The following is a 14,624-nucleotide window of genomic DNA, read 5'->3' as shown; positions in this document are numbered from 1 at the left end:
CCGGCCCCCAGACACAAGGGACATTTTTGGTTTCCACAATTTGGGGGGTGCTTCTGGTATCTGGTAGGCCAAGAGCAGGAATGGAGTTAAACATTTTGCAAGGTACAGGACGGCTCTCTACGATGACGAATTATCTAGCCCAGAATGTCAACAGTGCCAAAGTTGAGACACTCTTTCTTACCAAATTCAATATAGAACTTCCTTAATCCATATTCAACAACTCTAGTGTCTCCTAGGTATGTGGCATATTGTTACGCTTAATCCTTCCTGGATCTCTTTACAGGTCGGCATTGTGGGAAGAACAGGAGCTGGAAAAAGTTCCCTCATCTCGGCCCTTTTTAGATTGTCAGAACCGGAAGGTAAAATTTGGATTGATAAGATCTTGACAACTGAAATTGGACTTCACGATTTAAGGAAGAAAATGTCCATCATACCTCAGGTATACAAGTCAGGGCATTTCTCGTGTTCTTTTTGTAAGGGAACTTAAGTTTAATTGCTTCTAATTTTACTGCCTTTTTTAAAGAAAAAATGAAGCGTTAATCCTTTTGCCCCAATAGGGTATATTTTTAACAGCAAGTATTTTTATCTGATACTGGGTTGTGTGTGTGTGAGTGTGTGTGTGAGTGTGTGTGTGTGTGTGTGTGTGTGTGTGAGGTTTAATAACTTACCAGAGAAATTTCTGGACTCAAGACTTCCCCAGGTACCACAGTTTTATCCACTGATAAACACCTAATTCTGAAAAGGAAACCACAAATGATTTGTTTAGCCCCTGAGAGGCCACTATAGGGAAACATGAGTTTTAAGTGTTTTAGTGATACAATTTTGCTGTAGGAGATAAAGCTGACTTTTCAAAGGTAATTGTTTCCATGGAGGGCGAGACGTGAAACCGCTGGCTTGGGGCACTACTGTGTGTGGAGATGCTTTGGGGAGACTTCGAATTGGCCACTAGTAAATGAACTGTGACCAGGAGGCAGTAGAGAATATTGAGAAGAACACAGGATAAGGAGGGCCGTCTCTCTGCACCTCAGGTTTCTTTCCCTCATGAGGCAGCTCCTAGCACCATCGCCCAGAGCCATTGTGAAGCCTGGTTTCGTGTGTGTGGAGTGCTTCTGACCTGATTCTGTTTTCTTATTCTGCTTATTTATTTACTTACTTATTTGAGAGAGAGAGAATGAAAGAGAGCATGAGAGGGGCAAGGTCAGAGAGAGAAGCAGACTCCCTGCTGAGCAGGGAGCCTGATGTGAGACTCGATCCCACGACTCTGGGATCATGACCTGAACCAGAGGCAGTTGCTTAACGGACTGAGCCACGCAGGCGCCCTCTTATTCTGCTTCTTAATAGAATTGTGACTTTCAGGAAACCTTCCAGAGATTGAATTACACACAGTCCAAGCTCCTGTCACTCCTTGTGGTTGGCCCATTCAGTTTCAATAAAAATGCAGAAATTATGTATTGAGCAAATGCTGTCCTCCAAGTATATAGCTAAGGGCAGCGTAGGCCCCATGCCCAGTGGCCTGAGGCCTGCAGCCCTGGGGTCTGGTCTTTGTTCTGCCCTCTGCCTTGGCAGTTAACACATACTCAACTCCAGACTTAGCTGATTTTTGTTTTGTTTTTGTTTTAATTTAGGGCTTTGTTATACTCTACAATCATCAGCCTATCAAAAGAAGCTGAGAAATACTCTCTCTCTCTCTCATACACACACACACACACACACACACACACACACACTTGAGAAACATAGGGAATGAGACAAAGCCATGCAGATGTGCTTCTTGGCATGTGGATATAAAGAGCTCGTGCGTGCCTGTTTATTAGAAAGCATATAGAATACAGCACCCAGAACGGAGGAGAATGTGGACTTTCATCCTAAGATTGAGTAAAGCTGTTGCTGCCTACCACGGGCCTCTGAAATAATTGGAATTATTATTCTAAGTAACTTCACAATCAAAATCAAGATACTCCTTTCAGAACCACAATGAGATGCCTCCTCACCCCCCGTTACTACTCTCAATAAAACGGACAAGACTAGGGCATCTGGCTGGTTCAGGCAGTAGAGCATGTGACTCTTAATCTCAGAGTTGTGAGTTTGAATCCCATGTTGGGTATAGAGAATACTTTAGAAGACAGAACAGAGGCACCTGGGTGACTTAGTCATTGGGCATCTGCCTTTGGCTTGGGTTACCGTCCTGGGGTCCTGGGGTCGAGCCCCACATTGGGCTCCCCGCTTGGTGGGGAGCCTGGTTCTCCCTTTCTCACTCCCCCTGCTTGTGTTCCCTGTCTCCCTGTCTCTCTTTCTCTCTCTCTCCGTGTCAAATAAATAAATAAATAAATCTTAAAAGAAAAGAAAACAACACAACAGAAAACACCAAGTGTTGGCAAGGTTGTGGAAAAATTTGAACCCTTTTTTATTGCTTGTGGGAGTGTAAAATGCAGCCCCTGAGGAAACCAAAATGGAGTTTTCTCAGAAAATGAAAAATAATAAAGTCACATATGAACGATCATATGGAATTATCATATCCCGTTAGCAGTTCCACTTCTGGATATACACTCAAAATAATCCAAAGCAGAAATTCTAAGAGATACTTGTACACCCATGTTCATAGTAGTAGTCTTCTCAAGATCCAAAGTGTGGAAGCAGTCTGCATGTCCTTAGGTAGGTGAATGGATGAACAAAGTGTGGTGTGTTCACACAGTGAACTGTTACTGTTCAGCCTTCAAAGGGAGGGAAATTGTGACATGAGCTACAGCAGAGATGAACCTCGCGGACATTATGTTTCGTGAAATAAACCCATCACGAAAGGACAAATACCATATGATTCTGCTTATATGAGCTACCTAAGGAGTCCGTTTGGTGGAGACAGGAAGTAGAGTGGTGTCTGCCAGGGGCTGGAGGAAGGGATGGAGAGTTAGTGTTCAATGGGTACAGAGTTTCAGTTTGGAATAATAAAAAGAGGCCTGGAGATGGCTGGTAGGGATAGCTATGCAACAATGCAAATATATTTAAATATTCCTGAACTGGTCACTTAAAAATGATTAAGGTGGTAAATTTAGTATTATATGTATTTTACCACAATTTAAAAAAATCTTTCCTAGCTCTCCCATCCTGATGCTTCTGTGCTTTTTCTTTTTCTTCTTTTTTAATTGAAGATTGACATACAGTAATTGTATGAGATACGGGTGTACCTCCCAGTGATTCCGTATTTATATACATAATGAAATGTTCAGCACAGGACAGGCAGTTCACCTTTTAATCCCCTTCACTTATTTTGTCCATTCTAAAAAAATTTTTATTTTTAATTTTTAAAAGATTTTTATTTATTTTGCCAGAAAGAAAGAGAGAGAGGCAGGCAGAGGGAGAAGCAGGCTTCCCACTGAGCAAGGAGCCTGATGTGGGACTCGATCCCAGGACCCTGGGACCATGACCTGAGCCGAAGGCAGGTGCCCAACCGACTGAGCCACCTAGGCATTCCTAAAAAAAAAGTTTTTTAAACCTCTCCCTTTTCAGGAAAAATGGAAAGACATTTTCAGCACATTCAGTCCCTGTATTTAACAATTCCCTCTGGCTAGTAAATTCATGACTTCGTGATTGCAGTAGAAAATATATGAGTTGAAATTCCCAAGTTTTATATTTTGGTTGTACCCATCTCTAAAATGGGCCAAATGAGATTAGTTAGCAGAAGCGAAGGGTGTGTCCGTGAAGTACTTTCATGTCCTTGGATGAAAGGATCGAGGAACATGTCCCACATTATTTTTAATGCTTCTTAATAAGAAATGGTTGTATGCTTGTGTACATAAAAGGACTGTATAAATAAAGAAATAACGTTAGATGATTCTTGGCTCTGCCACTAATGTTTTGGAAGCACATCTGAGCAAAGACTAAATACACCTTGACATCACCAGGTTTTGGTTTTCTTCCATGACTTCCCACCCTACTTCTGAGCTTGCTTGAGGTGTGCACACATCCAGAGACTGTGCTTACAAAACAGTACTAAGCTTTGTATCCATGTAGATAGTGATCGCCAACCATTGTAAACACAGAATCTTTCTCTTCTCACTTGCTGTCTCTAAGGCGCGATGTTGGTTGATGAAAGCAAGTCTAGAGAGACTGTGCAAAATGTGTAAAGGGTCCCAGGAAATCTTGCAGGAGGGAGCCTGGGATAGAATCTTCAAGGGTCAACACGACCCACGTTTTTATTCCGAGTGACCTTGATGACGTCACTTGGCCGCCAGGCTCCACTGTCCTTGTCCTTAAATCAGGTCTAGTAATTACTGCCTCACTGATGTGTCCTGATGATGTAACGGGATGAGAAAATGTGTGTGGCCCCATGCTCTGCTCTCAGGAATGCTTCGTAAGTAGTGACTAGTATCAATTAAGGGTCAGGGCACTAGCCTTTCCAGTATTACTGTTACTTAAGTAAAAGCAGGAACAGATGCTTTTCAATTTCTATTTATGTTTTTGTGGTCCTTGGTGATTTCCTTTACATCTCTTGCTTATCACGTAAGCCAACTTGTTTCTAGAAATTTAAATGGTGGAACAAAACAAGTGAGCCCAATGTGAATTTTAGGGTAACACGGACCAGAAAACCTGTCCCAACATTTTTCTCACTAGGAACAAGAGAAGTATCACTTGTTTTCTTTAGTCTTCTGGCTCCTCACCCACCTGCCTTCTTTCCTGACCACTGCTCTGTGCCCCGAGAATACTGCGCAGCCCCCCCCTGAAGACCCTGTTTTCTCCACTCTCCCCACATGCCTGGCTATTTCTTACCTCCCCTGGAGGCTGTCGCTCTCATTTCTGTCGCTCTGGTGCTGGTTGTCATCCCGGACAGATGTCACACGTATTCCTAGCGCATGACATTTGCGGAATCCTTCACGTGTTTTAGCTTCTCTCCTTCCTGTCCCCCAGCTTCCTCCTCACGGTTCTGTGGTTCCCCCTATTGTTGGACCCATTTACAAATGGAGGCACCGGGAGCTGAACCCACGTAACAGCAAGCGGCTGAGCCAGGGTTCATGTTTACTTTAGGGGGAGTCCCCCCTCCGCATCTCGGGCAGCTGCCCACTGTGCTGGGGGCCAGAGCCCCAGGGACCTACGTCCACAGCAGCACTGCTGTCTCACGGTCCTGTGCACACACGTGTGCACACACACGTGCCGAAACACGTATTCCCCCCCACACTGTCACTCCTAGTGCTCCGCACTCTAGTTTCTGTTATGTCCATTCTGTGCTCTTCCGTATAAAAGACAGAATGATGGTCATGAAGCACAAAACGGCTTTCATGACCCATGGGCCGCACCAGCAGTTTGAGAAAGCACGTTCCCTCACGGTCCCCTGTCTGGCCGGGCTCCTGCGACGTATGAGTCCCAGGCCTGGAGCCTCCCGGGTAGCCCCAGTTCTCACAGCAGTCCCGCTGGCTTCTCCCTGCTTTCCAGGAAGGAAAAGAAAGCTGGTGGGCCTGGTTAATGACATACCCTGAGTCCAATAGATACGGAACAGTAGAATCAGAGCTCAGGGCTGTCTGACTTAAATACATATAGTTTTTTGTTTTTCTTTTTTGAACTGGACGACCTCCGATATCTCTCCCATTGTTTTCTACCCCACTCCAAAAGGATTCCCAGAAACCACGATGAAGGAGAGTCAATAGAGAGCAAAGTCAAAAGATACTTCCGGTGCAGTTTTTCCCATTTGGATGGTTGTGGTTTTGAAAGGCTGAAACACTTGTGACTTTGGCTGAAGATTTGAAGCACACTCAGCACTGAAAGAAAATCGATTTAGGAAAAGGGGTTAATTCATTTATAGGTCATGGGTGAGCCTCAGGAGTAGGTACTCGAAATCATACCTTGTTAGACCTGAGAGCCCGTCCTCTGTACGGTGTCTGACTGCGGAGGTGGGAAGGTCTGGTGGTCTCGGCCCTTAAAGTTATTTGTCTACAGCATAGCAGACAGCTTGCACCCTTCTGTCCCCCCCAAATCAATAGGAAGCAGCGTCCTTGTGTCTCAACACCCTGATTTAGGGAACCAGCGAAGTTTGGAGCAGTCTCTGCAAAGAAGAATGGAGGGGTTTTGTTTTTGTTTCCAGGGTTTTTTGTTTGTTTGTTTGTGTTCCCACTTTCGCTGAGACAGGTCTGCGTCATTCCCTAGCTCCAGGCTTGCGTGAACCTGGCTGCAGCCGTGAGCTTCCAAGGCGGTCCCACTCTGCCAGGCTCATCCTGGTCCCCCTTGACTGCGCGGTGAGAGATCAGACCTGGGAGAGAGGCGATCGCAGGCAGGACCGACGTCAGAACAAGCAGCAGGGGAGTGGCGACACATGGCGGGAGGGTCAGGGGCCAATCCTGTAGGGAACGTTCAGAAACGAAACCTCTATTCTGATGAATGTACTCCGCCACTCGTATAATTGCAAGGGTGAGCAAAAAACATAAAAAATAAAAAAAATAAAGATGAAACACTTTCTGAACTTCCAAACAGGAACAGGTCGCCGAAACAGACGCTTCCATTTGTGCTCACGACCTGAAATAGTTAAACACGTTCCCCACAGAGATGAGCAAGACAAGATTGTATTTAGGGACGAGCTTGCTTATCTGCAAGGATCTGGAAAAATGGATTTCAAAACTTTTGGATGGATCCTCTACATCTAAGGCCCCTTCCTTTCCTTTTGGCACCAAGAAAATGTTTTCAGTTGAAAAGTGATGCCATGCAAATTCATTATTTATGATTGCACCCCAAGGGCTGGCACAGATCAACAGCTATCCTCTTTATCATGATTAAACAGATTCATTTTTTACATTTAATAGACTTTTTGAGAATCAAAGCAAAAGCGAGGTATTTTTTAAACCATCCACTCTGCTTCTTCGGTATTTCCATTCCTTGGGTTATCTTCCGTAGGTGGAAAAGGTTCACCAGAGCTGTCTCTTTAAGACTTCTTTATTCTTACCTGGTTTTCTTTCCTCTCTCTCTCTCCCTCTCTTTTTTTTTTTCCCTTGTTGGGAACAAAACTCTGCAAGAGAAGAGGTAGGTATGCTGTTACTAGTAAAGAAATACAACTGGATTGTAGCCTAATGCAGTCAGCCTTTTGTTTCTGACACTGAAGTCTTCATTAAAGCCCAGGGAACTGCTTCCCAGAGCTCCTGACCTTTTTGTGTCCAGAGAGGACTTTACAGGACTTAACTTCTTTTTCCTTTGTTGGCAAACAATGTTCTTTTCTTCTGAATATGGATGATGATCGGTTCATTTAGAGGCTACAGGATTAAAAGAAAAAAAAAAAAAAAGGAAAGCAAGATTTAAAGCTCCTTCAGGTGACTCTCATTCTCGGAACAGGGATACGCGCTGCCCTTCGTAAAGGTCCTCCAGTTAGAGATGAAAATGTCGCTGGTAGGACGTTGGGGACCAGCAGCCAGTCCGGAAGATTTTAGTCGCGGGCCGCTTCCTAGTTGGGGCCTGACATGACGAGGGTGCAGTAAAGTGTTGTGCATTATCTGCCGGGTTTGTAACCACTTGTACCTTTTGTTTGTTTGGTTTTTGGTTTTTTTGGTTTTTTTTTTTTTTTGTCTTTGACCAGGGTCATTTTAAGCTTTGGAAGGTTAGTGGGTAGGGTTTCTTTTTAGGATAACGGCCGGTCTGTCTTTCAGTAGCGTATACAAAAGGCCCGGTCGGACTGTGGTTCTGTCTTACAGTTGTGTCGAGGGATTATCAATTTACTTCACTAAATGCGTTGACTCAGAAGGGCCGTTTTTGGGTCACATGGCCAATAGGAACTTGTGTTATGTTGGTAACAAAGGAGAACATTACCGAATATGGCACAGAGGATTAAAAAAAAAAGTCAACTTTAAGCTGATGAAAAACAGATTGGAAGCTCAGGTTCTATTTAAAAGATGACACAGAACAAGACTATTTGTTTACCTAACTCAGCCATGCCAGCCACCTCTTATTAAATGAGGTTTAATTGTGTACCTTCGGAAAAAAAATATACTTGGGCTAATATATTTAGTCTGTATTCTGTGTTTACATGAAGGGTGTGTGTCCAGCCGTAAATCTCGACACTGAAATGTTCTGCCTGTAAACATTTTTACAACATTTATTTATAAGATTCATTTATTAACTTCATTGCTTGGAGGTGGGTACTTTAAATAATAGTATCTATCAGAAATGATAATTAATTTGACCCTTATCTGCTTCTGCAGTATGTGTCTCCCGTGAGCACTTTTATTACCTTTTGAAGATAATATAGTGGTTTCTTATTTGGCAAGTGGATGAAAGTAGAATGAATAGAAACCAAAATGAACACCATGCATAAAACACATTGGCATATTAAAACAGACATTGTTAACAAATTGCCTGCTGGTTTAAAAAAAAATACGGCTTCAATCAGTTAATGTTCTAATAAATCATTCCCTTTATTCAAGTTTTGACTGAAATTGTACTCATTTTGAAATACATATTTGGCATGTCATGACAAAGAAAAATAATTCGAATCCACTAAACTCTTTTCTTCTGATGACTGCTTTGTAAACATGAGTAATCGTCTACCATATCCCTTCAGACTGACAGTAGAGTTTTAAGTGGCAGTAGGAAAGGGTTAAATTGAACTTTTTTCTTTTTCTGGTTGCGGTGACTCGCTGACGTGAGCACAACCTCCATACGGCCTGCAGGTACCCGAAGGGTCTGTTTCAAGCTCAGCATAAAGCAGCTGCAGCTTTCTGCAAAGAATCCCACTAGCTCCCCAGTCTTTGGAGAGAGTCATCCCTTTCCAAACCTTTTCCTAAAGAGAAAAAGGTGAGGGAGGTGATGAGAGAGACCCTTCCTGGTGGTGAGCGAGGTGATCGCATTTTAAAGGTGTGCTCCCATGCCCGTTCTCTAAAACCATCAAAACCATGACTTTCAAAGCTGGGAATCCCGGGCCCTTCTAGCATTTAACAAAGGAAGGAAATTCTGTCTTTTAAACACAAGGCCGTTTTTTTGTAGATTAGCTTTGGTAATGCCTCTGCAGAGTGTACTTTGGAAACCAGGCGGACCCTTTATCATACACCTCTTACTGGACACGAGTTTGCTTTATGAGAGCCCCCGAAGGCAGACGTATTTGGGTCCTGTACATCCGGACAGGCTTGTGGTTAGTAGAAGCCAAGAGACCTCCTCCTCCTCCTTTGGTGTTGAAGCTGATTCCTTAATCTGTTCTCTTTCAGCCTCTTTACCTCCCCAAATCCCAGTCCTCAGAGTTTGGGCCCCAGAGCAGATCCTGGCCATGGTTTAGAGCCTTGGCGGAAGGAGGATGGGTAACAGCCCTCCTCCCTTTGGGAACCTTCCGGGAATCAGATGGAGGAGGAGAAAGGCCTAGCTTGTTGAACTCTTGTTGGAATTGATCATTACGAAGAGTAAGACAAAACAGAATCTGAAGAACTTCTCAAGTAGAGCAAAGACTTTCAAATACCGAAGACAATGATTGTTATCTCCCTGATGGAGAACTCATACCATTGCTTAGATGGTGGTTTAGTCTTTGGTCCTAAACTTGGTAATTTTAAGGAAGACTTTGACCTGGCGTCTTGGGGTCTTTCAGTTCAGGAATCATTTTGAAACATCATATGACCAGTTATTTTTCATTGCTCTTGGGGTATATGGGACACTTAGTCAACTTTGTAAAAACAAAGTGTCCTTTTTAAAATGTCTTTTAATATTTGGATTTTGCCTTGAGGCAGGCATGTTTCGGTCAGGCGAGATTTGAGGCAGGTGGGAATTCCCTTGAGCCGTTCTTGGATGCCTATGGAAGAGTCCCTTCGCCTCCCGTTCCCACATCTGTGCATCTCATTGTTCTGCCCCCTTCCCTGAAAATACGCAGTTGGGCTCTTCCCTGCTGCCCATATTCTTTTGGCCTGGGTTATCAGAGTCTTCCAGAAGAAAACGTATGTGGCCTACATACACTTGCATGAACGGGGTTCTCTCCTGAAACCCAGAAGGAGGCATATATTGCAAGAGTGACTTAATTGTGGCTCCTCCTCATGCACATGAATAGGAAAGAGCTATTTAAATTAAAATAATTTCCTTAGTACACACGCCACAATGGGTTTCAGGTTATCCTGCCCTTGCAGTTGTAATGATGAGGTTCTGTGAGGCGTGTAATCCCGATGCACAGACAAGATAATGTGGGGATCAGCTGGTCCAAAAGCAGAGGCATCTCTTGACGCACAGAGGCGCCGCTGGGCCCATTTGTCTGCATTCTTTTAGGACAAGAGAACAGGGTGTCCTGTTCCTGCGTGGGGAGAGATTCCCCATCCCAGAAGACAGCTCCACCTGTGGAGGGAACATCTTGGCTTCTTCATCAGTGCATGTGGGAGCATATTGCCCAGTTTTGCTTGGAGTCACAACCTTCAACAGAACATACTCTATGTTCTGGAGTCGCACCAGGAGTGACGATAAACTTACCAAGTGCTCTTGATGTAACATTCCTGAAATAATCCTATCCGTGTATTTCTTGTGTAAGCAGATACTGTCAGGAAGGCGTTTTTAAAAACCAGATCGTCCTTTCTCTTCAGTTTCTTCTTAAAACGACACATTTCAGCAGTTTCTTTTGTTAGCGTTCAGGGGTCTGGAAGATATTTTGGGTCCCACTTCGTATAATAGAAAATTAATAGAGATACTGATTTGTCTGAACAGACATTTGCAACTGTATTATTAATGATTATGGTGAATTTTGGTTTTATATTTTAATTCTGGAATGTCGCATTGAAATAAAATGACAGGAGCCTATAATAATATCCACTCTTCTGGGGTATTTAGGAACCTGTTTTATTCACTGGAACAATGAGGAAGAATCTGGATCCCTTTAATGAGCATACGGATGAGGAACTATGGAATGCCTTAACAGAGGTAATTTATAAAATGGAATTATTAAACTTGTTACCATCGGTTTGTATGTCTGTACCTGTAGAACATTGTGAGTAATTAATGGGAACGGATTGGTTTGACTCACTTTGTTCACCCTCCTGGAGAGCGTTGATGACTTGGATACACTTAGAATGTGTGTCCTGATGATGATGAAAACCAAAAGTAAAATGTCTCCTGTTTTCATTGTAATTTTCTTCCTGGAACCCAAAGCCACTGGATATATTATCTTACTTGTCTTTAGCAAAGCACTCAACTGGACATTGTATTTATGGGTCCAAGTTTCACTGACCAGTTAACCTGCAACATTCATTTTATTTCTCTGTTCTTGTGGAACGTCCACTAAATGAAGACGGTGAGAGTTTTTCATTATTGATGGGAAAAGTAAATGAGATCATACTAATAAAATGCTTTGAGGGTTTATAGGAAAGTGTTTATTAAAGTTAAAGAGAATGTGTAACAGTTACTTTTGGCAAATGTAATTTTAATGCACTAAGTATGTAGAAATAACAGAACCCTGGAACTTTTGCTAAGTTTTTATACTGATCTATTCATTTCTAGAGGGTTTTCTATTATTTGTATAGTGTTTCCATTTGGACCACTCCTTTGAATTTCCTTGCTCTTACATGGGAAGGATTCAGGCTGTTAGGATGCTGTTGGTTTGTATGTTTTGATACTAATTGTTTTATGTCCTTGTCCTAATTCTGCAAATTGACTCTAAGCTCCTGGGTGGCAGAAACCATGTCCGACTTCTAAACCTTAGGCAGTCTTTTAAACCCTCGAAGCACCTAGCTCAGTCCTCGGCTTTTAAAAAAGCACTTAATAACTAGGTACTAAGTATTTGATCTCTTCATTTGGAGACCACGTGGCTTATTTCTTTAAAAACAGTTGCACACAGCCCGTGACTGATGGCTCATGGTGGTGTTGTTCTGCATTAATGTGTTTGTCATTGAGTGTCACCCTTTCAGGGAAAGCTGAGCTCTTCCAGTTTATAGATGAGCTTTGTGAGCAGGCCGAGTTGGAGGCCCGACAGTTTCCTGTCGGTCGTTCTGGTTTCTGAAGGCATGTCGGTGCTGAGTCTTTACACACCCGCCCTGCTTTCCAGTAACCGTAGGGATTTTATTTGCCTAAATTGGGCCGATTACTTCACCTCCTTCCTACTTGAAAGCAGGGGATCTCTGATTTCATTTACGTTGGTGGGTCTTTTCTGGTGAAATTCTGGAAGAGCAGAGGTGGGCAGAACAGTTAGCCATCCAACCTAAGGAAAAATAGGACGAACATTAATGCTTTTGAACTCGTATGACAAATTTGATGGTGCAATTGTGACACACCTTAATAAAACAGGAATTACTGGTAAATTATTTTTCTGTTTGTTTCAGAGCTTGAGTTCTCTCCTGATAGATTCTCAGATAGTAAAACTACTCTAGAAACTCACTGTTCCAGGACCATGAAGAAATGTTAATTAGGAGACAAATCCTATAAAAACTATCTTAGAACTTTGATCATAACTTATTTTTTTTAAGATTTTATTTATTTGACAGATGGATCACAAGTAGGCAGAGAGGCAGGCAGAGAGACAGTGAAGGGAAGCAGGCTCTCCGTCGAGCAGAGAGCCTGACTCGGGGCTCGATCCCAGGACCCTGGGATCACGACCCAAACCAAAGGCAGAGGCATTAACCCACTGAGCCACCCAGGTGCCCCTTGATCATAACTTATATTTCATCTTAAATTTCTTTCTTCTTCCAAAATTAAAATAAAAATTAATAACTTCTCAGAATTCTAAAAATGATGCAATGGAAGTGGTTATAGTAAGATCTACCTTTATTTTCAACTACATTAGGAACTTTCTTGAATAGAAATAAGCATGACTGTTTCACAAAGTGAAGTGAGTGGTTTTCGTGTGTTGCTTCTGGAATTGACCTCATTGCTTCCGTGATACTTCTTAGAGTGAGAATTCATCCCACAGTTGTGTTTCTCTAGAAATTATTTCTTCATGATGTGTATGTTTTTCCACAAAAGATTTGGTAGATTTTCTTAAAATAGGAATATCTCATTGTATTTACAGTATGATTCCAGCTGTTTTAGTCATACACAGATAGGTGTCCCTAATAAAGGCACCAAAACATAAACATTGCTTAGTTGGGGAATAATAAAGCAATAAGTCATCCTCCACCTTTGGCTTTCTTGAATTCTCCAGATTTTCTCTGGTGTACTTTATTACTTTTATTGCTTTATTACTGGAGCGAACTCCTGGCAGGTGAAGGCCCACACACTTGGCACAGTGTTTACCTGGGTTCCATGACCCTCTTCAGGGAGGTTCGCTCTGTAATAGATCAGGGACCCTTCACCTCGAGTCCTTAGAATCTCCAGGTCTTTGGTCTGTGAACGAAGAGACTTCCTTCCCGAAAATTGTGCTCCAGGTAGAAGAGATGCGGGTTTATCCAGAAAGACACCATACAGAGGAGTCAGTCTAATGCCATTCAGGTTCTTCTCGATCTGTCGTACTCAGTCTACCCACCATCTCCACAGCTTGCTTCTTCCCATGCCGTCCGCACCCGAGTGCATCAGAAGCAGCCCTGCTCTCCAGTAGAGGGTAGGAGACCGGTGTCTTCGGACCTCCCTTCAAGGTGGGCTAGCCAAGTGGTCAGCTGCTTTACAAATGATGCCAGACAGGAAACGACTCATCGGGTTGGCTTGAGAGCCAGTAAGAGAGCACTACTGTCTTCTCCTGTTTAGGAAGTCCAGTTAAAAAGATTTTTTATTTTTAAGGCCTTTTGGTTGTGTTTCCTCCTCCTCCTCCTCCTCCTGGACGAGCCAGAAGGTCGGAAGGGGCAGTCCTGTGCACACTGCCCATCTCATCTGACCTCTTTTTTCATGTATTGAAAAATAGTCACAAACCAAAGAAAGTTCACTAGAAAATTGGTGGCCTTTGGGGTACCTAAAAAGCAGCAGCAATATTTAAATACAAATAATGACTAGAAATGAAGCAGTTTATTAGTCAAGGGGCTAAAAGATTATAACATAGAAAGCTCAGCAGTATGATACTCCTTTAAAAAGCCACAACAACAACGAACAGCTTTAATCCTGGGATGTGCAATTAAGAGTGGGGTACGTCTGGGGCGCCTGGGTGGCTCAGTGGGTTAAAGCCTCTGCCTTCGGCTCAAGTCATGATCTCAGGGTCCTGGGATCAAGCCACACATCGGGCTCTCTGCTTAGCAGGGAGCCCGCTTCCTCCTCTCTCTCTCTGCCTGCCTCTCTGCCTACTTGTGATCTCTGTCTATCAAATAAATAAACAAAATCTTTAAAAAAAAAAAAAAAAAAGAGTGGTGTATGTCATGTTAGAACATGGAGGAATTGTCTGGTTATGTTCACCGCTGATGGTGTCTCTATTAGAATACGGGTCTTTCTCAATATATAGGAAACCAAGCCCAAGAACTCCGAGCATCAGCACTGTACCCTTGGGGGGGTATAACGCAGCTCTTCTTTTGTGAAATGTTGCATTTCCATTTCTCTCGAGGCTGCACATTTTGGTAAATGAGCTCTCCCTTCCCTTCATTTACTGTTGGCTTAGTTCTAGGAAAAGCTCCTACCCACCTGTTGATTGCACTTCAGACTCTCTTCTCTCTCCAGCCTGCATCAGCCTTTCTCTTTGACAAATAAGAAAGTTCCACAACATGTGGAGAGGATGCGGCATCCGTGTTAGCCTCCTGTGATGGGGGCTGGCACCTGGTCCATTCCGTACACATAGCAGGTTACCCTGACGA

At 43.1% G+C, this 14,624-nt stretch overlaps 1 protein-coding gene across 1 annotated transcript in view; it reads left to right on the top strand.

Moving 5' to 3' along the window:
• ABCC4 (ATP binding cassette subfamily C member 4) overlaps nucleotides 1-14,624 on the top strand; it is a 247,642-nt gene that overhangs the window by 205,806 nt on the left and 27,212 nt on the right. Inside the window, exons 26-27 of the mRNA XM_059377795.1 lie at nucleotides 284-439; nucleotides 10,756-10,845. Of these exons, the coding sequence (XP_059233778.1) occupies nucleotides 284-439; nucleotides 10,756-10,845 (246 nt within the window). The remainder of the gene's footprint in view (nucleotides 1-283; nucleotides 440-10,755; nucleotides 10,846-14,624) is intronic.

Source organism: Mustela nigripes, chromosome 15 (genome assembly GCF_022355385.1).
Source record: "Mustela nigripes isolate SB6536 chromosome 15, MUSNIG.SB6536, whole genome shotgun sequence".
Classification (NCBI taxonomy): Eukaryota; Metazoa; Chordata; class Mammalia; order Carnivora; family Mustelidae; genus Mustela; species Mustela nigripes.
The sequence above is the reverse complement of the archived record's forward strand: the minus strand, read 5'-3'. Positions and strand labels throughout refer to the sequence as shown.